Here is a 27559-nt window from a genome sequence, read left to right as displayed (position 1 = left end):
CCTTTGTAGTGACAACTGATATGTATTTTTTGTTACTTTTCCTTCGATCAATATATGTAGTTGGTGACAGTCAATCAAATTGATTTTCATCGATTTCTTTCAGTGATTAAGCAATTGAAATTTTTGAGTAAAACTCAATGATTTCAGTTTCAATTGGATAAAATGAACTAAAACAACATCCCAAATAAATGCAGAGGCAATAAAATATTTTCCGAGTAAAATTATGGAAATTTTTTACGAGTTTAACTGATTTTTTGGAAAAACTTGAGAAGCCACGTCGAATGATAAACAATTTATACCTTCAAACATGAAGAAAAACTAAATTATCAAAATATAGCACACATCTAGAAATATTAAATGGTGGTAGGACCTTTTGTGAGTCCGCGTGGGTAGGTACCACCGTCCCCGCCTATTTCTGCCGTGAAGCAGTAATGCGTTTCGGTCTGAAAGGTAGGGCAGCCGTTGTAACTATACCGAGATCTTAGAGCCTATATCTCAAGGTGGGTGACGCATTTACGTTGTAGATATTTATGGGCTCCAGTAACCACTTAACACCAGGTGGGCTGTGAGCTCGTTCGCCCATCTAAGCAATAAAAAAAATATATATATTAAAAATTTGAAAAGACATTACCTTACAGGTGGTAGGACCTCTTGTGCTTGTGAGTCTGCACGGGTAGGTACCACCAAAGCGCCTATTTTCTACCGTAAAGCAGTAATGCGTTTCAGTTTGAAGGTTGGGTAGCTTTTATAACTATACTGAGACCTTAGAATTCATATCTCAAGGTGGGTGGTAGCATTTACGTTGTAGATGTCTATGGGCTCCAGTAAGCAATTAACACCGGGTGGGCTGTGAGCTCGTCCATCTAAGCAATATCTATATCTTAGGTTTATGGCGTTTCCTTTTAGATTTCGCCAATGTCAAGTGATCTAAGCAATAAAAAAAATAAAAAAACACTTAAAACGTCAAATGTCACTTGAGTGGCGTAAATGACATGTCGGTTTCTGGACACGTATTTGTGTATGAGGAGGAGCTAAATTAATAAATTTGATTAATTTATCTTTTTTTTTGTGTATTTTAGTAAATACATGAAGGATTATTGAATTATTCATAGTTCATTCTTATCGTGTGATTTCGTGGCCCAGTATATCTTTAACTCATTCAGGTTAGTATGAGAACAACATGTCACTGTATACCGGACGAGTAAACCACGAATTTTTATGCAGTATCATATCAACACTATCGTGTTGATGCTACTGCCTAAAATATCTGCTAACATATGATAGCAAACAGAATATTAAATACGAATGACCGTAAATTACAACTATACTTTTAAAGCAATCTTAAACAATCGCAATTTTGATTTTCCAACTAGATCATTTAACTAGTAGGATAAACATAGAAAAATAAAAATTAAAGAAATACATTACTAACTAAATATGATCAAAACACACACACACACACACATTTATTTGCCCATAAATTAACACTGCCAGGATCGGGACAGCTGAAAACTTGAGTAAAACACATGTTAATAATCTACATTGGCTACCCTTATTTATGATCTTGTTCTCCATAATTGTTAGATTATCAGCAATAACGTTAGGAGGTTTGCAACAACAGTGTTCTACAATTGTTCTGGTATCTATTATACTGGTAGTACTCCACAAACTGACATCCTTAAGGGCAATATGTTAGCTGATTCCATTAGTGTTGCAGAATGATGAAACAGCTTAAGTTTAGCTATGGCATTGTCTATGCCTATCACCTGGGGATCATCATTAAATGGTTTGAAGAGTAATTAACAAATGTATTCTGGTTTTGAATAAACATGAATTGTGATTAGAAAATTTACAGTTACAGTCAAATTATTACTAATAAATTTAAATGTTTAACTCAGGATGGCGGTTGTGGAGCAGCCATGCTATACTCTTATCAATTTTCCAACTGATTTAGAACCATGCAATGAGATGCAACTTAAACTTGATCTTGGTGAGTAGCTATTTATTAGTGACTTGGAAATTACAATAAAACTTTTTTCTTCCAAAAATGTGGTGTGACTTGGAAGTGTGATTGCTACCTTGACCCCCTAGTATTATGCATGTATACTTTTGGATCTGTGTTATTATTATTATTCATTATATAGGGTGTTACTGTACACCAGTAACTGTGATCTACATCAATTTATAGTTTGCACTTATGTTATTTGTTCGTATTTAGACCTAAAAAGTCTGAAAAATATGCATTAATATGCTATGAATATTTGAGTAGAGTTAAGAATTCTGTTTTGCAACTGACTACTAAAAAACACATGTGTTCAGTATATAATAGAAACTTCTAAAAGAAATGTACTTTTAAAATGTACATTTCCCAACCAGAGAACATGAAAATATTTTTATCCTTAATACATATTTAAAAACACTTCAAAACACTTGTTTTTGAAATGAAAAGTTTTATGCACCATCTACAGTGGTAGATGGTAATCACAAATATTTTTTGTAGTAAATAAAATAAGCAACCTAGCCCCCAATGTTGAACCAAATTATATTTTACATCATAAACTTTACAGAAAAGGGTGATACAAAAAAGAAAATAGAAGCATTAAAAAAGACAATCGGTATAATACTTTCTGGGGAAAAGATACCAGGTCTGCTCATGATCATTATTAGGTTCGTGTTGCCATTGCAAGATCACATGATCAAGAAGCTGCTGCTTATCTTTTGGGAGATTGTACCGAAGACCTCACCTGATGGAAAATTATTGCAGGAAATGATCCTGGTCTGTGATGCCTATAGAAAGGTTAGGGCGACAATCATATTTTTGCCCATTTGAAGTGATTATTTCCAAGAAAATTAGTATGAAACTGTCTATTTTGTCAAAGAATTGTAGCTGCGTTCAAATCTCATAGCTATTTATGCATTTTAGAGTCTACTATTTCAAAATTTAACTGTAAACAAACAGTATTTGATTTTAATAACTTTTAAAAATGTGTTCTTTATAATTTTATTAATTTATTAGCTAATCATCCTACCACTGTGATTTGAGTGTAACAATATTTAAATCAACTATAGGATCTTCAACATCCAAATGAGTTCATTCGCGGATCTACTCTGCGTTTTCTGTGCAAGCTGAAAGAGCCTGAACTTCTTGAACCCCTAATGCCAGCCATACGGGCCTGTCTCGAGCACAGACATTCGTATGTCAGGAGGAATGCTGTTCTTGCTATTTTTACCATATATAGGTGAGGAATTTATAATATATGATGATATAAAAAAAACTAAGGATGTTGTTATCGCAAAACTTAAAACTAGTTTTAGTTATAGGGTGAAGAGCTATATAAATATATCTTCTATCAATAAAATAGATCAAATAGGAAATGCACTAGGAATTCATCTGTAACAATCAAATGTTATTCTATATCAGTATTAAAATTTTCCCTTTAGGAACTTCGAATTCCTAATTCCTGATGCACCGGAGCTTGTAGCAAACTTCTTGGAGACTGAGCAAGATATGTCTTGTAAGCGCAATGCCTTCCTCATGCTGCTGCATGCTGACCAAGAGCGTGCTTTGACATATTTGTCTTCGAGGCTCGATAATGTACACAGTTTCGGAGATATTCTTCAACTGGTGATAGTCGAGTTGATTTATAAGGTTAGTGTCCTAAAATTGAAATACACAATAAATACATACGACATTTGTTCAAGATTGTGGCGCTCCCAAAGTGGGGCTATTTTTTAATTTAGCAAGAAAGTCTTGATAGATATTTACTGTCATTATTAATTCAATAAAAGTCTAAATAAGCATATAAAAAATGTTAAAGAAAAATTATAATATTAAACATTATTAAAAGACGCAAGTATAAAATAGTTAAAAATATAAAGAATTTTGAGATAAAATGTAATTTGAGAATAATAAAAAAGACAATGCAGAAAAATAAAGAAATTAATAAAATATAAAGTTAGTGACATAAATTAAAGTATACTTGTTTTTTTTGGTAAATCCATTCACGATGTCGAATTTAGGTTAATTAAGTTAAATAAGTGAATATCGAAGTCGCAGTAACTATCTTTACGGGTGCAGGTCTGCCACACGAACCCGTCGGAGCGCTCCCGGTTCATCCGCACCGTGTACGGGCTGCTCAACGCCAGCAGCGCCGCCGTCCGGTACGAGGCCGCCGGCACGCTCGTCACCCTCTCCAACGCGCCCGCCGCCATCAAGGTGCGTCGACCCCCCGCCGTCCCCCCCAACGCCCCCCACCGTCCCCCCACCCGACTGACCGTGCCCGTGCGCAGGCGGCGGCGGCATGCTACATCGACCTCGTGGTGAAGGAGAGCGACAACAACGTGAAGCTGATTGTCGTGGGGCGGCTGGGAGCCCTGCGCGCCGAGGGCGGGGAGGGGGCTGCGCGCGCCCTACCCGACCTGGCCATGGACGTGCTGCGCGTGCTCGCCTCCTCCGACCTCGACGTCAGGAAGCACACGCTGCAGCTCGGTAATGTATCCGCACTAGACATGCCACGAATATTCGGCTACTATTCGGTATTCGGCCACTTTGTTTGGTATTCGGTATTCCGCCAAATAATAGGCACTATTCGGCCGAATACCTAAAAATGACGGGCAGGTCTCAAATCATGTTTCGTCAAAAAATTCGAATCATGATTTTTGTTTATTATTTTCACTACAAATCTCATAATATTCTCATATGGCCGATTTTCTATTAATTGGTGTCACTATTTAATGAACAAACAATTGAAAAAGAACTAACGAACAAACTTTTCTATAAAATCGTAATGTTTTATTTAATTTGTTATTTACATTGATCTGACAAAGCGTGCCGTGACGTGATTTACTCGCAACTGAAACAGTCAAATGGCCGGACACCGCCCGCGCACGATGGAGATAGGTCCCGATCTGTCCTATTATTCTTTACGCGCTCGACTAACTAGCATGTACTTTGTGCCGAATGTTCGGCGCTTCGGCTGACAGCGTTGCCGAATGTTAGGTATTCGGTATTCGGCCTAATCACTCTTCGTGGCAACTCTAATCCGCACTCAGCGTCTCGCACTACACCTTGCTACAGTCCCATTGATGTATCGGTGTTGTATGATGACGCAGCGCTGGAGCTGGTGAGCGCGCGGCACGCGGAGGAGCTGGTGCAGGTGCTGCGCAAGGAGGCGGCGCGGGCGCACTCCGCCGACCACGACGACGCCGCCAAGTACCGCCAGCTGCTCGTGCGCGCCATGCACAAGGCCGCGCTCAAGGTCCGCTCCCTTCCACTTCTAACGATGTCGTTCATACTTCATTCGTTTTTTTTATTGCCTAGATGGGTGGACGAGCTCACAGCCCACCTGGTGTTAAGTGGTTACTGGAGCCCATAGACATCCACAACGTAAATGCGCCACCCACCTTGAGATACAAGTTCTAAGGTCTCAAGTATAGTTACAACGGCTGCCTCACCCTTCAAACTGAAACGCATTACTGCTTCACGGCAGAAATAGGCAGTTTATAGCAGTAAATAGCATTTACGTTGTGGATGTCTATGGGCTCCAGTAACCACTTAACACCAGGTGGGCTGTGAGCTCGTCCACCCATCTAGGCAATAAAAAAAAAAAAAAAAAAAAAAAAAAATTCGTAAATATTATTTAATACAAGTGCATCGAAGGAAAAAAGGATTGTGTGGTTTTCAGAAACCACGGTAAAAGTGAAACTTTTTTTCACATTATCGACATTTAACTCTGACAAACAAAATTTACCTTAAACACTGACAAAAACAAACAAAATAGCGTGGAGCACTGGCACAAATGAGTAATAGTCTATATACTACACGGTCAGCTGCTGCGAACTATAAGAGCCGCCATATTGGCCTTGGCTGTTCTGATGAGCGCCTTGCACTTTCTCCCTACTCCGCGGCCGACCGTCACGCGACATGCAACACACAGACGAAAAAGTTTGAGACGATTTAATAAAAGTTTCACTTTAATTCAATTAATTTCATTTTGCTCTTTAGTTCTGATTCATGTGACTTTGCCGGAGTTCGAATCCCACAGACAAGTACACATATGTCTAATGATGTACGTAGTTATCTCATGTTCACGAATGACTGAACTGTGACGGAATAACATTGTATCATAAAGCTGGGTAGTGGTGGGCGTGCTGCGTAAGTCCGTTGCGTCCCGCAGTTCCCGGAGGTGGCTGGCAGCGTGGCGCCGGCGCTGCTGGAGCTGCTGGGCGAGGGCAGCGAGGCGGCGGCGCACGACGTGCTGCTGTTCCTGCGCCACGCGCTGCACGCCTTCCCCGACCTCAGGGACCACATCTACCAGGTTATTCCCCGCCCCGTACTGCTCAACTGGACGAGCACTACGGCTCTTCGCCTTATATTTTGTTCACCCATTTTGTTGTATTTGGGTCCTTGGGTTTGTGGATGGGTCGGTGACCCCACGAGGAGGAAGAGTCGTTTTGACTTTAAATATTGTTTTAATAGAAAAATACCCATCGAAAATAATTGCACCTACATGGCTTGGTAAAACATGACCACTGGCCATGGGGTACTAGGTGGCGAGTGGTGTGATGGGAGAATACAGCTTTCGGTTTGTTCTGGCTACAGACCATATTCTATGAATGGTCCTGTGTAGTAAGTACACTGGGATTCATGTCTTCGAAGTCCAGGCCGCTGCCTACCGTTAAATACTTTCCGCAAGTTTCGTTTGAAGAAGGACGTGTCATAGCGCTCGGGAAGCACCGTGGAGGGGAGCTCTACTGGTGGTAGGACCTCTTGTGAGTCCGCACGGGTAGGTACCACCGCCCTGCCTATTTCTGCCGTGAAGCAGTAATGCGTTTCGGTTTGAAGGGTGGGACAGCCGTTGTGACTATACTGAGACCTTAGAACTATATCTCAAGGTGTGTGGCGCATTTTACGTTGTAGATGTCTATGGGCTCCAGTAACCACTTAACACCAGGTGGGCTGTGAGCTCGTCCACACATCTAAGCAATAAAAAAAAAAAGCTCGTTGCCGGATGGCACGTGGCAAAAAATATCTCTGGAAACGCACTGGATGAACGCAGCGGTTATAGGTTCAATAGTTCTGCAAAATGTATTTGTTTATATTAGTCGAGCCAAGATATCATAACGTTGTGATGCCGAGACAGCACACACTACAGCGCGCCTCGTGTCGCAGAAACTGGTGGAGTCCGTGCGCAGCGTGCGCGTGGGCAGGCCGGCCCGCGCCGCGCTGTGGCTGCTCGCGCAGTTCGCCGACACGCCGGGCCGCGCGCGCGCCGCGCTGCACGTGCTCGCCGACGTCATCGAGGGCGCCGCCGACACGCAGGTAGTGACGTCACACCCGCCACCACAGCGCCGCAAGCGGACCCGACTCATCTCTGTGTTTGCAGCAGCCGGAGAGCGGGCCGGCCGCGGCGCCGCGACGCCTCGTCACCAGCGACGGCACCTACGCCACGCAGTCCGCCTTCAACCTGCCCGCGTGAGTGTCGCGATGTCTCATACTTGTTATTTGTAGTGTAATGATTGTGTTCCTAGTGCCGTGTGCGTGCAGGTCGGGTGCGGCGGAGGGCGGCGCGGCGGAGGGCGGTGCGAGACTGGGCGGCGCGCTGCTGGAGGGCGAGAGCTTCACGGCGGTGTGCGCGTGCTCGGCGCTGGCCAAGCTGGCCCTGAAGCTGCCGCGGCAGGAGGCGGCCCGCGCGCTGCACCTGGCCGCCGTCCTGCTGGCGCGCCACAAGCAGAACGCGGGTGAGTACCCGCCCACACCGGTGCTGTGGGGGGGGCCGAGCGAGCGCTCACCGTCGTGTTGTCGCGCAGGGCAGCGCGGCGGGCTGACGGCGGACGACATGGAGCACGCGGCGCTGTGCGTGCAGGCGGGGCTGGCGGGCGCGGGGCTGGGGGGCGGCGCGGGGGGCGCGGACGTGCGGCGCGCGCTGCTGGACGCGTCGGACGCGGCGCTGGCGGCGCTGCTGGCGCTCCCGGACCGCGAGCCGCACCTGCTGGAAGACGTCGACAAGGTACAGCTCAGGCTCCACGTAACTGATCCGGCCCTTATCTCGCATGTGTTACCGATCTGCAAAAGCAAAGAGAACATTCCTGTACTCCTTCATCCCCTTAAACCCAAAGAAAATTTTAAACGAATTAAGAACACATATGCACAAATATAATCTAAATTTTCTTCTAGTGAAAGCTCATCTTACGTTTGTCTCACTTAGTTGTGTAAAATGTGATTTTATGTTAACGCTTAAAGACATCAGTTAATAAGACGTAATATCGGCCACGGCAGGAGCGTGAACCGAAACGGCAGGAGCAGAAGGTGGAGATCGAGACGGGCATCACGTTCTCGCAGCTGGCCGGCGCCGGCGCCTCCGGCTCGCAGCACGACATGTTCGAGCTGGCGCTCAACAAGGCGCTGCAAGGTACTCCCACAGGACTAACGGCTGAGTCGCAGAGTTTGTCGACTTCATGATGTGCTCTTCAAAATGTGCATTTGATAAGATTATTTCGTCCGCCATGCACGCCACGGTCCTCAGTGATTCTGCACTGTTCTTCCCCTGGCACGCAGCCGGCGACTGGTTGGCGACCCTCTTCCAGTTCGATACGATTTAAAGTGATTGTCGTCAGGTCGCAGCGGTGGCGAGGCAATCGACCGCGGCAAATTGTGCCGCGTGCGCCAGTTGACAGGATGTTCCGACCCCGTGTACGCGGAGGCCATCGTCTCCGTCAACCAGTACGACATCGTGCTGGACGTGCTGCTCGTCAACCAGACCGGTATGAGACTCCGTTATTAATAAACCAAAACTTTATTATATATCGTTCTTGCCGCTATCTTCCAACATTTTCCCACTAATTTGAAAAAAATGTTTTAGCAACTCCAGTGTTGTTAGAAATTTTATTAAAACTAGGAAAGTTTATGCTCAAAAATGTATAAGTTTGCATGGGAAAATATATTGCGCATAAAGTTTTTAATTTTTTATTATTATAATAAATATAGGCTTTTATAATTTGCCGGGCCTTACGAACACCTTGCTGTGATATTGTTATCGTTCAATGAATTGCTGATAAGCTCATGCATAAAAGTTGGTCCTTCGAGCCGACTGCAGTTCCGTTGTCTACAACTGTGATGCAATGTACGACAAGTAGTAGCGGGTAGTGTGCGTGCTCCGCAGACGACACGCTGCAGAACTGCTGCGTGGAGCTGGCCACGCTGGGCGAGCTGCGCCTGGTGGAGCGCGCGGCCGAGGTGGTGCTGGCGCCGCGGGACTTCGCCTCGCTGCGGGCGCACGTCAAGGTCGCCTCCACGGAGAACGGCGTCATCTTCGGGAACGTGGGTACGTGCGCGGAGTCATTGAACAAAGAGTATTAGTATTGTTTTGTGAATACGTTAAGGAGTGATAGTGCGCTTCAGACGTAGAGCTTAGGATTATACTATCTATTTGCATAATTCACGAGTCCCACTGTCTTTAGTATGGGTGATAGTGTTGTAAGCTCACCCGGGTAAGCGCCAGCGTCTGCCTATTTAGGCATAACTAACCAGTGGGTCATACACTCCACATGTCGAAGCAAGTAAAAATATTTAATTTTCAGTATACGAAGTGACGGGAGCGTCCATGGACCGCGGCGTGGTCGTGCTGAATGACATCCACATTGACATTGTCGACTTCATCCAGCCGGCGCACTGCAGCGACGCTGACTTCAGGCAAATGTGGGCTGAATTTGAATGGGAGAACAAGGTACGTCTCGGCTCAGAGCCGGTCGCGGAACGGCTTGGTTACCAAAGTAGTTTGAGGACGCAAAACTATCGGTTGTTTTAACAAAAAACTAATCTTTGGTTCCGAGCTCTGTGTTCTGCTTGTAACGTCCAGCCACTGTGCGCAGGTCTCCGTGAACACCAACATGACGGACTTGCACGAGTACCTGCAGCATCTGCTCGCCTCCACCAACATGAAGTGCCTGACCCCCGAGAAGGTAACCCCCCCCCCCCCTTAAGTGACTTCAAACAAATATATACTTGAGGACTGTGGTAGATACGCTAAGCTAAAATAAAGTACCAATAAATTAACAGTGATTTGAAAAAAATTTACAAATTAGTTTAAAGTCATTAAATTTTACCAACGCAGTCTGTGGTATTGATACAGATCGATCTAATCTACTGATAACTTGAAAGGGGATATTAAAAAAAAGTGAAATAAACACGAGACTAAACAGCAATTCATTGATAATGTTTCGTGCAAGGTGGAATGTGGACTGGACCGTCAAATTGTCACAATAAAATTTTGAAATTAAAATTGTGTTGTGTCTGGCAGGCGCTGTCGGGGCAGTGCGGGTTCATGGCGGCCAACCTGTACGCGCGGTCCATCTTCGGCGAGGACGCGCTCGCCAACCTCAGCATCGAGCGGCCGCTGCACAAGCCCGGCGCGCCCGTGCTCGGACACGTGCGCATCCGGGCCAAGACACAGGTAACTACGTGCCCCCGCGCCCAGACGCAGGTAACTGCGTGCCCCCGCGCCCAGACTTAGGTAACTACGGGGAGCGGAGGGCGACACGTGCCCCCGCGCCCAGATGTAGGTAACTACGGGGAGCGGAGGGCGACACGTGCCCCCGCGCCCAGATGTAGGTAACTACGGGGAGCGGAGGGCGACACGTGCCCCCGCGCCCAGATGTAGGTAACTACGGGGAGCGGAGGGCGACACGTGCCCCCGCGCCCAGATGTAGGTAACTACGGGGAGCGGAGGGCGACACGTGCCCCCGCGCCCAGATGTAGGTAACTACGGGGAGCGGAGGGCGACACGTGCCCCCGCGCCCAGATGTAGGTAACTACGGGGAGCGGAGGGCGACACGTGCCCCCGCGCCCAGATGTAGGTAACTACGGGGAGCGGAGGGCGACACGTGCCCCCGCGCCCAGATGTAGGTAACTACGGGGAGCGGAGGGCGACACGTGCCCCCGCGCCCAGATGTAGGTAACTACGGGGAGCGGAGGGCGACACGTGCCCCCGCGCCCAGATGTAGGTAACTACGGGGAGCGGAGGGCGACACGTGCCCCCGCGCCCAGATGTAGGTAACTACGGGGAGCGGAGGGCGACACGTGCCCTCGCGCCCATACGCAGCTAACTACGGGGGGGCGAAAGGGCGACACGTGCACCAATTTAGGATTTTTCTTCTTTTTCGAAAATTTTACACAACCCTTTGTGAATCATAAAAAAAACTTAGAACTAATTTATAATTACTTCCCGCCTAAATTGCTAAGTTACGCCAAAAAGAACAATGGCGTTCGGTAAGGGACCGTTCGTATGTCGGGCCGGTTGCGAGGGCGTCGCCCCCGGTCCGCTGGTTGAGCCGCGCGTGTGTCGGCAGGGCATGGCGCTGAGTCTGGGCGACAAGATCAACATGATGCAGAAGGCTTCCCACCAGAAGCCCGCGGACCCCACGCCGGCCGCCTGAGCGCCGCTGATGTGACCACCGCCGACGTCCTTCCTACCTTACTTTCGTTATTATAAAAATTATAAACATTATCTTTATTTCATGGCCTTTTTATTTATTAACCAGCGACCCACCCCCGCTTCGCTTCGGAAACCGTAATTTATTCTTGATTTCTCTACCACTTAATGCATGTTATTATACATATAAACCTTCCTCTTCAATCACTCTATCTATTAAAAAAACCGCATCAAAATCCGTTGCGTAGTATTAAAGATTTAAGCATACATAGAGATATAGGGACAGAGAAAGCGACTTTGTTTCATACTATGTAGTGATGATAGTGATAGTGATCATCTCTCAGATTCATATCTTATTATTGTAACGATACTGAGACCTTAGAACTTATATCTCAAGATGGATGGCGCATTTACGTTGTAGATGTCCATGGGCTCCAGTAACCACTTAACACCAGGTGGGCTGTGAGCTCGTTCACCCACCTAAGCAATAAAAAAAATTTAAACCCTTCTCCCGATACGTGGTACTTTGAAGGTCGATACAAAATAAGTTGACCACAATAGCTCTATCATGCTAGCAAGAATAAAGAGATTATACAGAGAAAAGAAGAGCGCTAGAAATTATTTCTTACACGATTTAAAGTTGTAATGAAAATATTGTAATAAAACAATAGTTTATGTTGCGGAATTATAGAAAAACTTTTGAATCTACATATTAGTTAATTTATTAAAAATATAATTGCCGCGATTTTCCACATCTGGCCGATAATGCAACTTAGAAATCTAATATATAAAATTCTCGTGTCACAGTTTTCGTTGCCATACTCCTCCGAAACGGCTTGACCGATTTTGATGAAATTTTTTGTGCTTATCCGGTATCTATGAGAATCGGCCAACATCTATTTTTCATCCCCCTAAATGTTAGGGGTAGTCCACCCTAAATTTTATTTTTTTATTTATTAGACAAAATTTTTAATTTCTATTTTTTTATGATACAACATACAATCCTCAATTTTCACCATTCTACGATGAACCCTTATTTTTTATTTGCTAATTAAAACTAAATTTTTATGCAAGAATTTTGTTTTTATTTTGTCATGACTTAGAATAAAAAAATCATATTACTCTGAAATTTTCACCCCTCTACGATCAACCCCTATTTTAATTTGTTAATTATAAATTTTAAATTTTTTGGCAAGATTTTATTTTTTATTTTGTCATGACTTAAAATAAAAAAAATATATATTACTCTCAATTTTCACTCTTATACGATCAACCCCTATTTTTCCACCCGATTTTTATTTTTTTTATTCTATGCACAGATCCGCAATAAGGTTGCAAGATGGCAATCAAATATTATAATTGTAGTACGATAAATTCTTATTCAGAGTTTATAATTTCAAGTTCCTTTAATTATGATTTTTTTTTAAATTCAATCGATCAGTTATCCCCGCCAGGTGTCGCCTCTCATCCAGCAAACATCACGTAGTAGGGATGAGGACGAAGCCGGTCTCCTGTCTTACTCACTGTACATTTTTCAGCCATGTTTCTTTGGTTTTATTTGTGTATCAATCGTAGCTTGCCAGCCATGTTTTTTTGGTTTTATTTGTGTATCAATAGTATGTTCAGTAGGTCTGAGAATCGGCTACTATCTATATTTCATACCCCTAAGTGATAAGGGCTGTCGCCCCAAACATTTTTTATTTTTTATTTTTTTTCTTGGTTATAATGAGGTATAGTCCCCGGCACGTAGCTTGGCAAGAGTCGCTAGATGCGCAGAAGTCGTTTTTTAGGTCTCTTTGGTTGTCAAGCGGGACGCGGGGAAAGACGTAGCACCGTTCCGAGCGCGCGATTGGTAAGTCAGTCGACCCTCCCCTCCCGCACCGCGTCCACGTTCCGTTCGCTCCCGGTTACACATGCGCCTACTAAAGTTGTAGGAACCCTTTGTTTATATTGAGTTTTTGTTACGAGTTGTTATTACTGTTTTAAATTTAGTTTTTGTTACGAGTGTTATTGTTTTAAATTTGCTTGCAATGGCAGGACCAAATACCAATGACCATAATTATATTCGATTCAGTCACTGAGCGTTTTATTATTTACGCCAGTGACGACAGCGACTCTTCGTTATGTCGACGATGAGGAACCAACTCCTTCCACCAGCTCAGGTGCTACCATAAATTTAATCCAAGGGGTATCACTATTAGAAAATGATAGTGACGACGGCGACACATAATTTTTAATATTAAGTATATTTTTTTAAATAAAATTTTTAACTTTTAATTATATTTTATTTATAACACCTAATACACTTCACGAATTCCTCTCTTTTCTTTAACTTTCTTCTAAACACACAGGCTTAAATATAAATTATGGCAAATAAAAAATTTAATAAAATAAAATAAACATATATGCGGGCAATAAAAGTGACCATTTTTTTGTTGCAATGTACACTATGCGCGACATTACCCCCACTACACCAAAACCTTGCCAACTTACGTGCCGCTTACTATATTATGTGGTTGAATGAGGTTTGTGAGAATTTTATATATTAGACTAGAATTTCCCTAGAAATCTTATTTAAGGCAACACAACGTTTGCCGGGTCAGCTAGTACATTAAATAAAATTTGAAATAAATTCGAACCATAAGTCGCTCTAACACATTTGTGTTCCTAAAAAACAAATATCGATACTAATATGTAAATGTGAAGGTATGTTCGTTTGTTTGTCCTTCTTTCAAAAAGAAACGAAGTAACCGATTGACATAATTTTGATTTTTGATTGATTGATCATTTTGATTTTGCGGCAGGCAGCGGTCTGGCTCTGCACCTGGCATTGCTGAAGTCCATGGTCGACGGTAATCACTCACCACCAGGTTGGCTGTATGGTCGGCTGCCTACAAGGACAATAAAAAAGTGATAGTATTAGGTGTTACAAGCGTGCATAGGACATCTTTTATCCTGAAAAAAATATCTCATTCCCACGGGAAACTACACCGCCACTTTTGCTCGACCACGCGGGCGAAGATGCGGGCAGCAGCTAGTTTGAGTCTAAATATAACTGTATAGTAATTTATGTTTTATCTTTCTTCCTCTCCTGTCGGCCACTTACTTTAAGGTATTTTTGGATTCTAAATTGTTCACACCATTAAAAAAATATTACTTCGAATACAGAGGGCTTTAACACACTGAGTTTCTCGCCGGATCTTCTCAGTGGGTCGCCATTCCGATCCGGTGGTAGATTCTGCGAAGCACGGCTCTTGCTAGGGCTAGTTTTAGCAATTCTTTCAGGTTAAGCCCGTGAGCTTACCTTCCCGTCCGCGTTGTTTGAATAGCCCCTTAGGCTACAAAATATTAGTTAGATCGAACCATAATAAAAAATAGGGTTTATGCAACCGTACCAGAGCGACCAATTATAATACTCTAGCCGTACTCGCCCGCTTCGCTGCGCATTTAAAATTAACATTATTATTTATTGTCATTATTTTTAGGGAGTCCAACACTCATTTAAATATTAGCCTATCCATTAAGTAGGTACGTGTATTTTCTACATGGATACCAAGTTTCGAGTCAATCGGATGCACGGTTCAGTAGTTATAACGGAACATCCGTTAAAACCACTGTAGATTATATATTGGTATAGATGACGGGGCTCTTAGCTCGGCACCCGACACATTTGTACATAGCCACAATGAAAATTTGTTCACGCAAGTAAAATAACCAAAGTCGGGAAATTGGGGTTGATTAAAACAAATTCAAATTATGAAATAAATTAGTTTATTGTATCGTCATAGGCTGTTAACGACGTTTCGTGGAAAAGTATAAATAATAAAAATATTTTGTTCATATTATAATAGCAATAAGTTAATGGATTGGTTACAAAACTGTAGGACGCGACCGGCCCGCGTCGAGGGCCCCATCAGTGGCGCGTCCGATTTCTGTGGAACAAATTCAACATTGACTATTTAATATAAACCTTAAAACAATTTATATTGTAAGATCAGAAAGGACAGGAGGGGATGGACAACAGTAATGTCTGGGCCACAAAAATGTAGTTTTGTAACAAATACGTACATAATTTTTTACTGCGAATAAAGTACTAAACTAGTAGGAGGGCTACTACTCTTTTTTTTATTCCTTAGATGGGAGGACAAGCTCACCTCCCACCTGGTGTTAAGTGGTTACCGAAGCCCATAGACATCTACAGCGCAAATGTTTCCACCCACCTTGAGACAATAATTCCAAGGTCTCAGTTTTTACAGTACAACGGGTGCCCCACCCTTCAAACCGAAACGCATTACTGCTTCACGGCAGGAATAGGCAGGGCGGTGGTACCTACCCGTGCGGACTCACAAGACGTCCGTCCTACCACCAGTAGTCGTAGTATACAGTAGTATCTTATTTCAAGTCTGTTGGAAGTGCACAAATGATATTTTGTGAACATCGCATGTTTTAAAAATATCTTCACCAAGTATTGTCTTCACAATAATTTATCTAATTGAATTCTTGGGTTAAAATTTACTTAACTAAAAGTTCAAGAACTTACTTATTCCTCTTCTTCTTCCTCCTCCTCTTCTTCTTCCTCTTCTTCCTCTTCTTCCTCCTCTTCTTCTACCTCCTCAACGACCTCTTCCTCCTCCTCTTCGGGTTCAGGCTCGTATTGAGGCTCTTCGTCCTCCTCGGGCTCAGCCTTGACGTCCTCTTCGCCTTCCGGAGATTCGAGTTCGCCCTTCTTCTTGCCGGGCCTCTCGCCGAACCACTTCGGCAGTCGCGCTATTATCGCATTCCAATATTAACACTTTATTATTCCAAGTCTTAGTACAGTTACATTAATTTTGGCAAGAAATAATCAATTTGTTTTGGGTCAAGATTGAGTCAATCTACTTATCAAATACCCGAGCGGGTTTCGTGTGTTGTTTTTAGCTACATTGAAACTCTGCAAAATACATCAATTTGTCATCCATTGTAATCGGTGCCAATGCTGGTTTTTAGAGTCTGTGCCAAATTGGTATTACGTTCTTTAGATAAACCAGTGCGACTGTTTCGTAACTTTCTCAATAAAAAACAAAAGGTCAAACATACCGAGGTAAAGTCGTTAGAACGAAGGAGCGAGGGATCATTATGACTGGACTACTTACCCTTTTGCCTGCCGCCGAACTGTTCGGCTCTCTCTTGCCACACCTTCTCGAGGAAGTCCTTGTTCAGTTTCTCTAGGTCCTACGGGGCGGGTAACATGGGGGTCAGTGAGACAATAGGACGGAAATTACAACACGAGGAGCCTAACAACACATACTGGTTGCTCTTAATTGAAGTTCAGCTAGAGCCAATAGTCTGCTGTCGGACATTAACAAATCGGGCAGAACTTGACATGTTAGTTAACGACATGAGTGATCATAACAATAACAGGTTGACATGCCAATGACGTGCTTCAACGACTGGGGGCCTGGGACCAAACCACTCCATATCTTACTTCTTGTGCGATTCATGAATTCCTCCATCTTCTCCTTCCACATTTTATCCATAATCTCTGAGTTCAGTGCATCGAGACCCTGCGTTTAAATCGATACTTTCATAATTTGATTTTTGTGGTCTTGGAACTGTACTGTAGTGATGGAGTTTTGAGTGATTTTGCCTTTAACTTGGATTTTAGCAGATAATAATATGTTGAAGAGTGGTTTGTTTGATGTCTGCGTATACTTACACCCTCGAACAGTTTCTTTTTGTCGTCGTAGGATCGTGTGTCGACACGCCTCTCGTACTTGGACGCTACTTGAATTTTGGGCTAAAAACAAGAACAATAGAATTACATTATGGCACTCATAGTATTACCAAGTACTTCAGCGGTTTTGTGCTAAAATAACGTGATAAAGTATTGACACTGTTCATAAATTAAGTGACGATTGCACTAATAATACAAGCTCCTTGTTAACCCGTGGACGTTAAGACCCTATTCAACGGTTTGTGTTTTAAAATGAACTTAGAATAAAATTCGCATTGAAGCGAGAGTTTTTTGTTTTGGTCCGTGTGCTCCGAGCTTTAGTCTGAGACAGCACGACCGGCTCCCTGGACTTCTGTTCTTGTTTACCTATGTGATGTTAACACGCTTACGTCTTTTAAAATAAACCCTTTTTATTCGTAATTGTTTTGTTTAAGTTGCTTACCGGGTGCTTGCCTGTGAGCGCTTCGGGGTCGAGACCCTTCTTGAGAGCTTTGTGCCTCAGTTGCTGCTTTTGTCTTTCTTTGAGCTCTTTTAACTAAACAAAGAAAATAGATAATTAAAATCACCTAAGGAGAAGATTATAAGTATCATATATATTTATTGCTTATGGCTGGACGATTTTTTAAATTTAATATAATTATTTACCAACTGCCCGTTCTTAAACCAAAGAAAGTGTCAAAGGGATTTTTTTAGAAAGCATTGAGATTTCTTACATATCGCTATAAAGATGTTAAACGAATGAAAACCTTTTTTTTACAGTTACTTAATCAGTAACACAGTAATATGTATCAGTGATTGCAGTCTCAGCGGACTCAATATGTCTGTTTGAATCAGTAAACTTGACTAGAAGCTCGTTATTAGACTTACGTCGTAGTCCTGTCTCTTTTGCCTCTCTTCGAGATCGTATTTCTCGGTCTCGAGTTTGACGATGCACTCCCAGAGTTCCTGGGCCTTCTGTCGGAGTTTGTCGACGGAGAGACCCTCGATGGTCAGCGGCTTGATGCGGATGGACAGGGAGATCTTCTTCTCCTCTTCCAGCTGCTCCTTGGTCTTGTTGCGCTCCAGCTGGGCATTGCTCAAACCGAACTAAAAATAAATTCAACATTATTTTGATTCCCCCTCCTCATTTTACCCTAGGACCTCTGAGTGATATCTTCAACAGAATGAACCGAAAAATAGGAGAATAGTATATAACCGGATATTAATAATTTTGAGTATTTATAGTAAATTATGATTATTTGAGGGTTTATGGACTGAACCTCAAAAACGTTTGCTGTCGTGAAAAACCTGTTAGAGTTTCTTAGAGATTCAGGATTATCTTCGGATATACATAAACATGATTTTCATCTTACGTTTTCGCTCTTCTTTTGGATGGTGAAGTTGGGTCCGGTCTTGCTGGCATCTTTCATGGCCTGGAGCATAGCCTGGCGCTTCTTCTCGGCCTCCTCGAGCCGTTGCCTCTTCTCTTCGATGTCGCGTTGTTTCTTCTCTTCGATTTCGCGCACTCTCCTTTCTTCTTCTTCCTTTTTCTTTTGAGCGAGGCGCTTTTCTTCTTCGGCACGAGAAACCTACGTCAAAGATCGTTTATGAATTAGCGATTTTTTAAACAATGAATAGTTACAATTTTCCAATAATTAGGATTGTTATAGCAGAAAATGAACTAAACAAACATGTGCTAGTTTAGATTCAATTTAGTATACATGATGCCACTTTTACTATCCACGTGTTTGTTGGTGGTATTTATCGAAATCCCAGGTTCGATGTTCGTAATCCCTCACCTTGCGCTTGGCCTGCTTCTCTTTAAGGCGTTTGAGCTCATCCTCCTCCTTAGCCCGCTGTTTGCGCCATTCGTTGATGTATTCCTTCAACTGTTCATCCAAGTCCGACCGCTTCTGGTCTTGACGCTGCGAATACACAGTGAAACTATAAAGAATATTCTCTAGAAATCGAGAGACTCTATACCTATCAGAACGAATCAGATCGTATGATTTTCCCTCTACGTTACTTCTGCAGTGAAAGGATATGCTTTTTTCAAATTATTTTAAATTTTACGACAAAGGCAGCTGCTTGGCGTTGATCATTGGCGTTGCCGATGTTCATGATCCACTTGTCATTAGGTCAACCGCATTCTTGTCATCCTCCCTGGATCCACTATTGTGTTTTCACTTTTCAGATCTTCCGTTAGTCTTAGGCTTAGCATGAAGTGCTCGACTTAATTATAAAATATTACCAATATAACTGTCTTGAAGAAACCTAAGCTAATTGTATAAAATGTTATGTAAATATCCCTACCTTGATGAATTCTGGATCTCCCTCACCCCTGAAAATTTAAATGCACACATAAATATTCGTAGTTGATTTGTAAAACTGCATATGTTAGAATCTTGTCGATATTACTGTGACAATACATATAATTACGGCGGCTGAATCGTTAGGTTATGTTTAGCTGCTTCCGCGCTTCCACAAGCTATGAAGCAGCTGCGTATGACTGTACAATTGTTATGTAGTATTTAGCTCATTGACTTATACACTACGTGGTACGGTTAACATCGATCTAATTAGATTCGATACGGAACAACAAATAAACTTCCACATCGAACCAAGATATGCACACCTGAGGATTCCTTTGATCCTTCCTTGGCCTTGACCTGAGGATTCTTTCATTGAGAATCCTTTGAACGATTGTGTAATAAGTATGTGTATTTTTATTTGTAAATGATTACTATTGGGACTCAAATGAACAACAATAATCAACATGATACGGACGGATACAAATAATTATTATAACATTTATTTATTATTTATTGTATTACAAGGTACATCATGCGCTTTTTATTTTATTTTATTTGGTGTGTAATAAATGTCATGCGTTAAATCATGTGTCCGTTGATGGAACCCGTGCAATATCCCAGTAACAGACATGTTGATTTTGTGTGAGGGGACGCGAGCGCAGCGCGGTACTCTATATACCGAAATAGATCGGCTACCGGACGATAAAAATAGCTCTCGAAGCCGGCTCTCGGGCGTTTGCTGAAACGTAACGCTTGTGTATCTGGTCCGATGCCGATAAATAGGGAATTTTGTGTAGCGACCGCGCGCCGACCTGCGCCCGCGCCATTCACAGTTAATGATAGGATTATCTAAGTTAGTGACACCACAGAGAGCGGTGCAACTTACGCGATCGACGGTCTACTCCTAGAAACAGAAAACATCAATCAGCCTCTACTTGTCTCAACATATTTCTACTTAACGCAAAATTCCTTGCCCTCGTGATACTAAGCGGTGACATTATTATTTTGCGCATACTAAATACAAACACGGCGTTATAAGCAATCGCAGGGATGACTCAGTTTTTTGTTTTATACTTTTTTTTTTTATGATCATTTTCTTTGGCCTAAGCTTCAAACCTCAATGTATTGGAGCACCGAAGTTAATTAAAATGCCAATCAACCAAATCTCGGAAGGCGACTCAGTGTGGCCTAAAAGCGAAGCATCTAAATTACGATAAAGGATCAAAACATATACTCACTCTTGTTTAGGAGCGGGTCTTCATAGAGTTACGACGACAGCCACGATGGAAAAAAAAAACATACAATTTAATTAGAATATATTCCATTTTTGAGCATAATAACCAGTAATTACGAAGCCAACGGGTTTAACGCAACAACTAAACACAATAACAAAGTTTAGAACACATTTCAAACGACAATGAATTAATTTTACCTGTTTATAGGTTACTCATACTCAACTTTAAATCCTTTATTAATTATTTCTTGAAAACAAAACAGTGATGAAGTTAAACGAAAGACTTAGGTGTTAGAAAGCAGGTTTCGCGGGCTGCAGCACCTAGCTGAGGGTGAGCATCTGGAAGCAACGAAAGCGAACCAAGTAGTAAGCGCTAGAAGCGTTAATATTGCTAAATAAACTTAGCCTAAACCAGCCAAGCATTTGCGAATGCCGGAACAACCAAAATGGCACGTCACTCACTTCCTGCAACAAAAGAGAGAATAGGATTTGGTGAGGGCGTGCATCAAGCCCAAGAGTTGGGAGCTCGAAACAAAACTGGGAGCAAAAAACCTTTCAGCCATGCCTCATAGAGTTTGCGGCGACTTTTTATACAGATTGTATGATCCTTGTGTGCTCTAGTTTATATAAAATTTTCGGAAAGATAACTTCATTTGCCAAGGCATAGTCAAGGCTCAGAAAAGCTGAAGTATCAAAAAAAAAATCAAACAAGGTCTAGAGAGGACTAATCTTGGGAGAGCAGAAGACGGGCGCATCCGTTGGTATACTTACGTCTCCGGGACTTCTTCTTCTACTTCCTCCTCCTCAGAGCCACTGTTGATCAGATAATATTGAGGTTAAGAACAGGGGATCAATGCGATCTAGTGGTTGGTTAACACAGCAACATCCGGATGGTTCAACAGAAATGGGGAAAAAAACTAATGTTTGTGTTTGTATTGTGTTGTTTTCTAAATGTTTTGTGTTGTGTAACTCATCCGTTTTCCATAAAAGCGGCTAATGTTTTTCGTATCTGTTTATATACTCACGAATATTCCTCCTCGTCAGACATGTTGGTTGTTTATTGAGTCTGAAAAACAAATGTTTGGTTAGAAATTAATCGTTCCTCATTTATATATTAGCCTTTCAGTATTCTGGCTAGAACGGCAGGATCGAGATAGAATTTTAACAATATTTAGATTCTGATTTTATCACGAAAGGTGGCAATACCGCGGAACACTAAATTGATAACTGCTACATCTGAAACATGCTGAGACCTTAGAACTTATATCTCAAGGTGGGTGGCGCATTTACGTTGTAGATGTCTATGGGCTACAGTAACCACTTAACACCAGGTGGGCTGTGGGTTCGTCCACCCATCTAAGCAATTCAAAAAAAACTAACATTTAAATTTTCTCTTAAAAGAGTGTGCGTTATAAAAGTTTTTGCATTTTTTGAAAATTAACGAGCTAACTGATTTATAGCGTGTCTATAAAATATGCACGACTTGCGAAAAAGCATACGTATCGTAATCGAAGATAATCTGTGTGATTTTTTCCCGGCGCCTTAATCACGCGCAAGATGTCATTGAAAAAACAAACAAACAGCAAACAACTTCATTTTAAAAGCATTGAATTTGTTCCAGTCACGTGGCTGCCCTAATGTAGTAACATAGTAAGATTCTAAATAACGAAGTGATTTTTTTGTTTTTAATTTAGTGTATCGAGGTGGCTGGTAGATATTAATGTATGGGGCTTATTATCTTCGGTAGCTGTAACATCATAAACACGTGGCAGAACTATTCGCCTTTCCTACGATGAGCATCCATACACTGTGTAGATTTGTAGCTAAGAAATGGTTCTGTAGCCTTAAAATATAAGTACTTGATAGTTGAATAGATGTCCCAATTTGCACTCGCTCGACAATACCTAAAGCTCCTAATTGCCCACCAACCGTTCTTGAAACTGCAAGGGATAATATTTTCTATTATACACTATTAATGTATCCAAGTTGAACTACGTGACTTCAACCGGCGGTGACGAGATGTGAGAAGGAATCGCGTGGGCCGCGCCGCAGCTGATACAGAGCGTGCTTATTGTTTATGAAATCCGTTTTTATTTTTAGAGGTTTTATCTTTCTCGCCATTAAGCACACCTACGGGCGGCGCGTTGGCAGCGATTCAACTGTGTAGGTATAATTGGAATTCGTCTTCGACTGGACGTTGCCTAGGATTCGTATTTCGTTTTTATAACGTACAATGTTTATCCTCAACGTTTTTGAATACCTTTTGAAGTTATCACGGTTAGTTTACATGATTTAAAAAGTTTATGTAATTAAAATGCTGAAGCAATAAAACGAAGCAATAAAAAACGCAGGAGTTCTCTTAAAATATTTTAAAGCAAAACATTTTTTCTTACTTTTTTCAGACTTGATGGCAGTGTATGTAACACTAATTTAAAAAGAAAATATTTGACTTTTACAGCCTTAGTTTAGAATGTTAAATGGTTAGGTTCACTAGTAATTTTTAGGTGCTCTAGATGGGTCGACATGATTAGCGCCGATTTTATATACGCTTTGTTAGGTTATTTCAAAATTAATAAGTAAAAATCTCTGCGTTGTTGAACACATAGGTATGTATTAGAAAGTGCTGTTTTTTTACCTATTCGCTGGTAGCGTAGGGCTATTCCAGTTCACGGGCTCAACCTGAGATAATTTGCTAACACTAGCCCTAGCAAGAGCAGTGCTTGGCAGAATCTACTACACTGAGAATATCCGGCGAGAAGTTCAGTGGGCTATGTATTTAGGTTGAGCGCTATGTACTCGCTTGGTGCGGAATGAGGTAGGTACTGCCCAGGTGGAAAAAGGCATGTAGCTACTACGCGTGAAGTACGATATGCTATGCGGCATCGGGACTTCTAAAAGTCAAAAGAGCACCCGCGTCTTCCTATTTAAAAATTGAATTAACGACGATTGTCACGAATCAGAATCCTCCTCTTTTCCGAAATATGTTACTGAACTTATCCGATTAAGAAATTATATATCCAATGAAAACAGAATTTTAACACGTAATTGAATTTGAATTAATTTTTAAAATAATATTGTTTTCTCTGAACTTTTGAACGAGCTCCAACTTAATTTAATTCAATTTCATAGTGTACCTAGAGCTCTCATAAATTAAAACCAGGTCAAGGCATTTCCTAAAATAAATCTGGCTTCCCTATCGTTTACCACGTTTTACACAAACCGTCCTCATTCTCGTTTTTCATCGCCTTATGAATGAAATTATATTTCCGCATGATGAAATTCACAAAATCGTTTTAGCGCAACGGAGTGCCAAAATTATTTATTACTCATTCATTCATCGAAACAGTAATTAGTGTTGATTGGTTTGTGTATCGATAACACATTAATCGATTTTAGAAACAAAAATGTTTATGTGGAAATGTTATTTGTTTTAGTCATAGGAAAATCAGTTTCTTAAGCTTTGACAACGTGTCACTTTATTTAAAAAGTAACTGACCTCAAGTAATCGACATAATCGGTAATAAAATTGCTGTTCAAAAGTTTTAACTGTAGAATTTTTAACTTTTATGTTGGCAAGTTGTTGTTTATTAATTTAAATTCATTTTGTTAGTACAAAGTTTCACGTGTATTCAACAAAATAAATCAATACTCATAATCCAACTTGTATTATTAGCTCGACTATATTGTTTTTTATTTATTAAAGACAATAATTTTTGTGTTCATGATAAGTTGTCAATAAGAATAAAAATGTGGGTATTTAATAATTATGTTTATTTTTTATCTATCAGTGTATGTAATATTCCAACTACAATTTTATTTGTTAGTCTGTAATGAGCTGGGTATAGTGTGTAGTGTACATGTTCAAAAAATGTGTGTTTTTTCACAAGAGAATATTCTTTTTAAAGGTGCTTTTTCGATTCGTTCACGTGTACATTCCAAATATTTGATAATGGAAGCACAGTTCCGCGCGCGGTAACGTAATCCGGCGCGCTATACATGGCGCGGGCGGATCGTTCGACGCGCGTATTTTTAGAGTCGGCTCGTGGAAGCCTCCTGGAGTCGAGTAGCACACGTACACACTTTACCCGCGGGCACTAGCACTGCACGGCACTTACGTCGCACGGGTAGAAGTCGGTCACTCAGTCACTCGGCACTGGTTCTTGGACCGGCAGCACAGCGACGTTGGAATGTGGAGTCCGCGGCGACCGGGGCGGCTCTGACCGGCGGCGGGCGGCGCTGGCGCACGGCTCGCGCCCCCGCCTGGCGCCCCGTCCCCCTCACACCCTACTATATTTAGCACCAGTCATTTTTGTGCTGACGATTACGGGCAGCTCCGGTTTCTTGAGGGCATCCCGTGAAGCGCTCACGTCACCTGTCGGTGCAACGGCCAGTGTGCAATGAGGAAAAACCTTTTAGAACATAGCGTTGCAGTTAAATAGCCGATGGGGCGTTTTCGTGCTTTGATCTTGGAGATTGGTATCGCCGCTGCTCTTATTTTGCAGCCAACAAATGTTTACTGTTTTGGTTCAAGTAGGTTTTTTGAAGAACGACAAATAGAATATCTTCCATCGAGCGTGAGATTCTGTTGATCGAAGCTTGCATATATCCATCCATAGGTACTTATCGTGGTTATATCGTGGTATAATATTAATTGTGGTTAGCGACATTCAGGTTATATTTTATCATATACCCGATATTATATGTAGGCTATCGCTGCATCAGTAACCTTCGAAACTGGAGATCGTGCGTTGCCCGTGCTGATATTAACTTGCAGGTGTCAGTACTGCTTGAAGTATATATTTAGTGATTCGTGCCTGGAGTGTCCGTGAATAGTTCATATAGGTAGGCCAAGCCTCGGGGCCACGAGTCCTCATATCACGAATCAATTAAATGGTGGGTCTGTTAAGAGACCGTGTGGGTAGAAATCACCATTCTGGTTATTTCATTGCAAAGTTGCTTTGAAAAGTTTGAAATTCGAAAAGCGAGACAGCTGTTTACAGTTGAGAATTCAACTCATGTTTCAACGGTGATGGAATTAAAATTGGGATTATTATGGGCTCTGAGTCCTCTCAGAACGAAAACTTGTCTACCTAATTTGAGCAATAAAAATCCTTAATACCACATACGTAAAAGAAACACTTTTAAAAAAATTAAAATCAAAGAAAACGAAGGTACATCTGTGTGCTTAGAGCGGGTTTTTAACGCTCTTGATAGCGTAAAAGCTATCTCAAATTTGTATGGAGTTGGAACATTAGCCTACGTTTGCCGCTAGAGGCGCTGTTCCAACTGCATACTTGAGTTAACTTTTACGATATCGAGAACGTTAAAAAACTTGCACTAAGTATACTAAGTAGTCACGAAACGCCCGTCAATTTATGTCGCACGCCGCGCCGCCCACTACGTATCTCTTGATTCTCTCAATGGCCCTTTTTTGATTTTGCGTGGACCATAAATCGCCTTATCTTCTTCTTCTACTCTTTGAGTGTTGGGGTTGTGGATGAGAATTGAAACCACTAAACTAACAGTAGCTACACTAACTGTCTTAAAAAAATAAGGAATTTTGTTTTACCTAGAGTGCGCTAATTAAAAAACTAAAAATAATGCAAAATCGACAGTTAAGTATTTTAGTTTCTTCTATTAATTTTTTTGTAAATAGCTGGGTACGATGATCGACAATAAAGGTGAGCATAATCTTGAAACGCGGTGTAGATTTACTGGTCGTAGGGCGACTGGTGAGTTCGCACGGGTAGGTACCACCACCCTGACTATTTTCCGCCGTGGAGCAGTAATGTGTTTCGATTTGGATGGTGAGACTTAGAACAAGCCACTGTCCGCACACAATACCGTCGGTTGAAAGGAAAATATTGCGGCGGATAAGGAGCTCAGCGTGGCCAAGATTGGCCCTTTTTCTTTCGGGATTTATATTAGGTACTTGCATATGAAATTAGCGTTTTGTCGTACTGACCACTTTGATCTGATATATCTCCTCTTTGGTTAAGAATTCCAAATTCAAATTTATAAATTCATTTAGCTGGTAGGTACATATGAGTTTTGAAAACAGTCATTCTTTTTTTTCTTTTTTTTTTCGCTTATTACCGCACAATAGAAAATACGAAATATCGGTAGGTATATTTATCAGTATGAGCTCTACCGTGGCAAAACCTGCCCTAAAAGAAAATTGACTCAGAAAAAATCACTTGTGAGTATTTGGTGCACTAGCGCCGGTGTCGTTCACTACAGCTTTCTAAAATATGGCCAAACGATTACGGCAGATATATGTTGTCAGCAACTGCAAACTATGAAGGAAGAAATAGCTGCTAAACAACCGAGATTGGTCAATCGTTCTAGGCCACTGCTACTTCACGACAACGCAAGACCACACACTGCACAACAAACAACCACTAAGTTAGATGAGCTATAATTGGAATGTCTGCGACATCCATCGTACGCCGCGGACCTTGTTCCAATAGATAACCATTTTTTTCGGAATTTGGACAACTTCTTGCAAGGAAAAAATTCAAGTCTAAAACCGCCTTCAAAGAGTCTATTGATTCTCGCCCCCATGGTTTTTTTAGTAAAGGGATTAATGAACTACCTATGAGATGGCAAAAGTGCACGGATAACAACGGTGCATACTTTGATTAATTAAATATAATATATTTTACAAAAAAAAACCTTGTAATCCTCCCGTACAAAACGCCAATTTCATATGTAAGGACCTAATATTATTTTCATAATGAATAAATTTTCTTCTTTTATGTCGTTCCCTCACAGCTGAAGATCGCGATCACATGTGACGTTCCTCCATTGTGTTCGATCATGGGTGGCACGGACCGCATGGTACAGACTACCTACAACCATGTGTTTCTCTTACTAGGTCTGACCGGATCTG

The 27559-nt window shown here is 41.9% G+C and overlaps 2 protein-coding genes across 9 annotated transcripts; one reads left to right on the top strand and one right to left on the bottom strand.

Annotated features, from left to right (window-relative positions):
* Nucleotides 1-965: 965 nt before the first annotated feature.
* Nucleotides 966-11510, top strand: betaCOP (coatomer subunit beta). Of its 5 annotated transcripts, none has more exons than XM_089732557.1 (20): nucleotides 966-1163; nucleotides 1899-1990; nucleotides 2568-2797; nucleotides 3070-3239; nucleotides 3442-3649; nucleotides 4079-4216; nucleotides 4291-4489; nucleotides 5113-5258; nucleotides 6177-6317; nucleotides 7172-7321; nucleotides 7389-7474; nucleotides 7547-7740; nucleotides 7810-8009; nucleotides 8279-8411; nucleotides 8617-8763; nucleotides 9162-9323; nucleotides 9580-9725; nucleotides 9871-9960; nucleotides 10299-10481; nucleotides 10512-10628. In XM_089732557.1, the coding sequence occupies exons 2-20, from the start codon at nucleotides 1900-1902 to the stop codon at nucleotides 10611-10613; spliced, it is 2916 nt and encodes a 971-aa protein (XP_089588683.1). In that variant the 5' UTR covers nucleotides 966-1163; nucleotide 1899; the 3' UTR covers nucleotides 10614-10628. The 5 variants fall into 5 exon arrangements, with proteins under 5 accessions (XP_089588683.1, XP_089588684.1, XP_028039524.2 ...); XM_089732558.1 differs by lacking the exon at nucleotides 10512-10628 and adding an exon at nucleotides 11347-11510 and having other exon boundaries at nucleotides 967-1163; nucleotides 10299-10451; XM_028183723.2 differs by lacking the exon at nucleotides 10512-10628 and adding an exon at nucleotides 11347-11510 and having other exon boundaries at nucleotides 967-1163; nucleotides 7386-7474; nucleotides 10299-10451.
* A 3673-nt stretch (nucleotides 11511-15183) lies between these two features.
* TpnT (Troponin T, skeletal muscle) lies at nucleotides 15184-24934 on the bottom strand. Of its 4 annotated transcripts, none has more exons than XM_089732563.1 (14): nucleotides 24783-24934; nucleotides 21693-21733; nucleotides 21439-21480; nucleotides 20672-20689; nucleotides 20320-20337; nucleotides 19435-19462; nucleotides 18921-19046; nucleotides 18495-18710; nucleotides 18010-18228; nucleotides 17585-17677; nucleotides 17125-17205; nucleotides 16894-16972; nucleotides 15970-16196; nucleotides 15184-15361 (listed from the first exon to the last, which is right to left on the bottom strand). In XM_089732563.1, the coding sequence occupies exons 2-13, from the start codon at nucleotides 21713-21715 to the stop codon at nucleotides 15970-15972; spliced, it is 1170 nt and encodes a 389-aa protein (XP_089588689.1). In that variant the 5' UTR covers nucleotides 21716-21733; nucleotides 24783-24934; the 3' UTR covers nucleotides 15184-15361. The 4 variants fall into 4 exon arrangements, with proteins under 4 accessions (XP_089588689.1, XP_028039525.2, XP_089588690.1 ...); XM_028183724.2 differs by lacking the exon at nucleotides 16894-16972 and adding an exon at nucleotides 16562-16640 and having other exon boundaries at nucleotides 24783-24932; XM_089732564.1 differs by lacking the exon at nucleotides 20320-20337.
* Nucleotides 24935-27559: the final 2625 nt, after the last annotated feature.

The sequence above is a fragment of the Bombyx mandarina genome, chromosome 13 (genome assembly GCF_030267445.1).
Source record: "Bombyx mandarina strain Sakado chromosome 13, ASM3026744v2".
NCBI lineage: Eukaryota > Metazoa > Arthropoda > Insecta > Lepidoptera > Bombycidae > Bombyx > Bombyx mandarina.
The sequence above is the reverse complement of the archived record's forward strand: the minus strand, read 5'-3'. Positions and strand labels throughout refer to the sequence as shown.

Bases quoted from the DNA above. Each gene is read 5' to 3' on its own strand.
- betaCOP (XM_089732556.1), top strand. From the start codon at position 1,900: ATGGCGGTTGTGGAGCAGCCATGCTATACTCTTATCAATTTTCCAACT. The intron at 4,217-4,290 runs GTGCGTCGACCC...GCCCGTGCGCAG, and splicing joins ACGCGCCCGCCGCCATCAAG to GCGGCGGCGGCATGCTACAT. The intron at 8,412-8,616 runs GTACTCCCACAG...GATTGTCGTCAG, and splicing joins GCTCAACAAGGCGCTGCAAG to GTCGCAGCGGTGGCGAGGCA.
- TpnT (XM_089732563.1), bottom strand. From the start codon at position 21,715: ATGTCTGACGAGGAGGAATATTC. The intron at 21,481-21,692 runs GTGAGTATATAA...TCTGATCAACAG, and splicing joins TCTGACGAGGAGGAATATTC to TGGCTCTGAGGAGGAGGAAG. The intron at 18,711-18,920 runs GTGAGGGATTAC...TCTTTGACGTAG, and splicing joins AGAAGCAGGCCAAGCGCAAG to GTTTCTCGTGCCGAAGAAGA.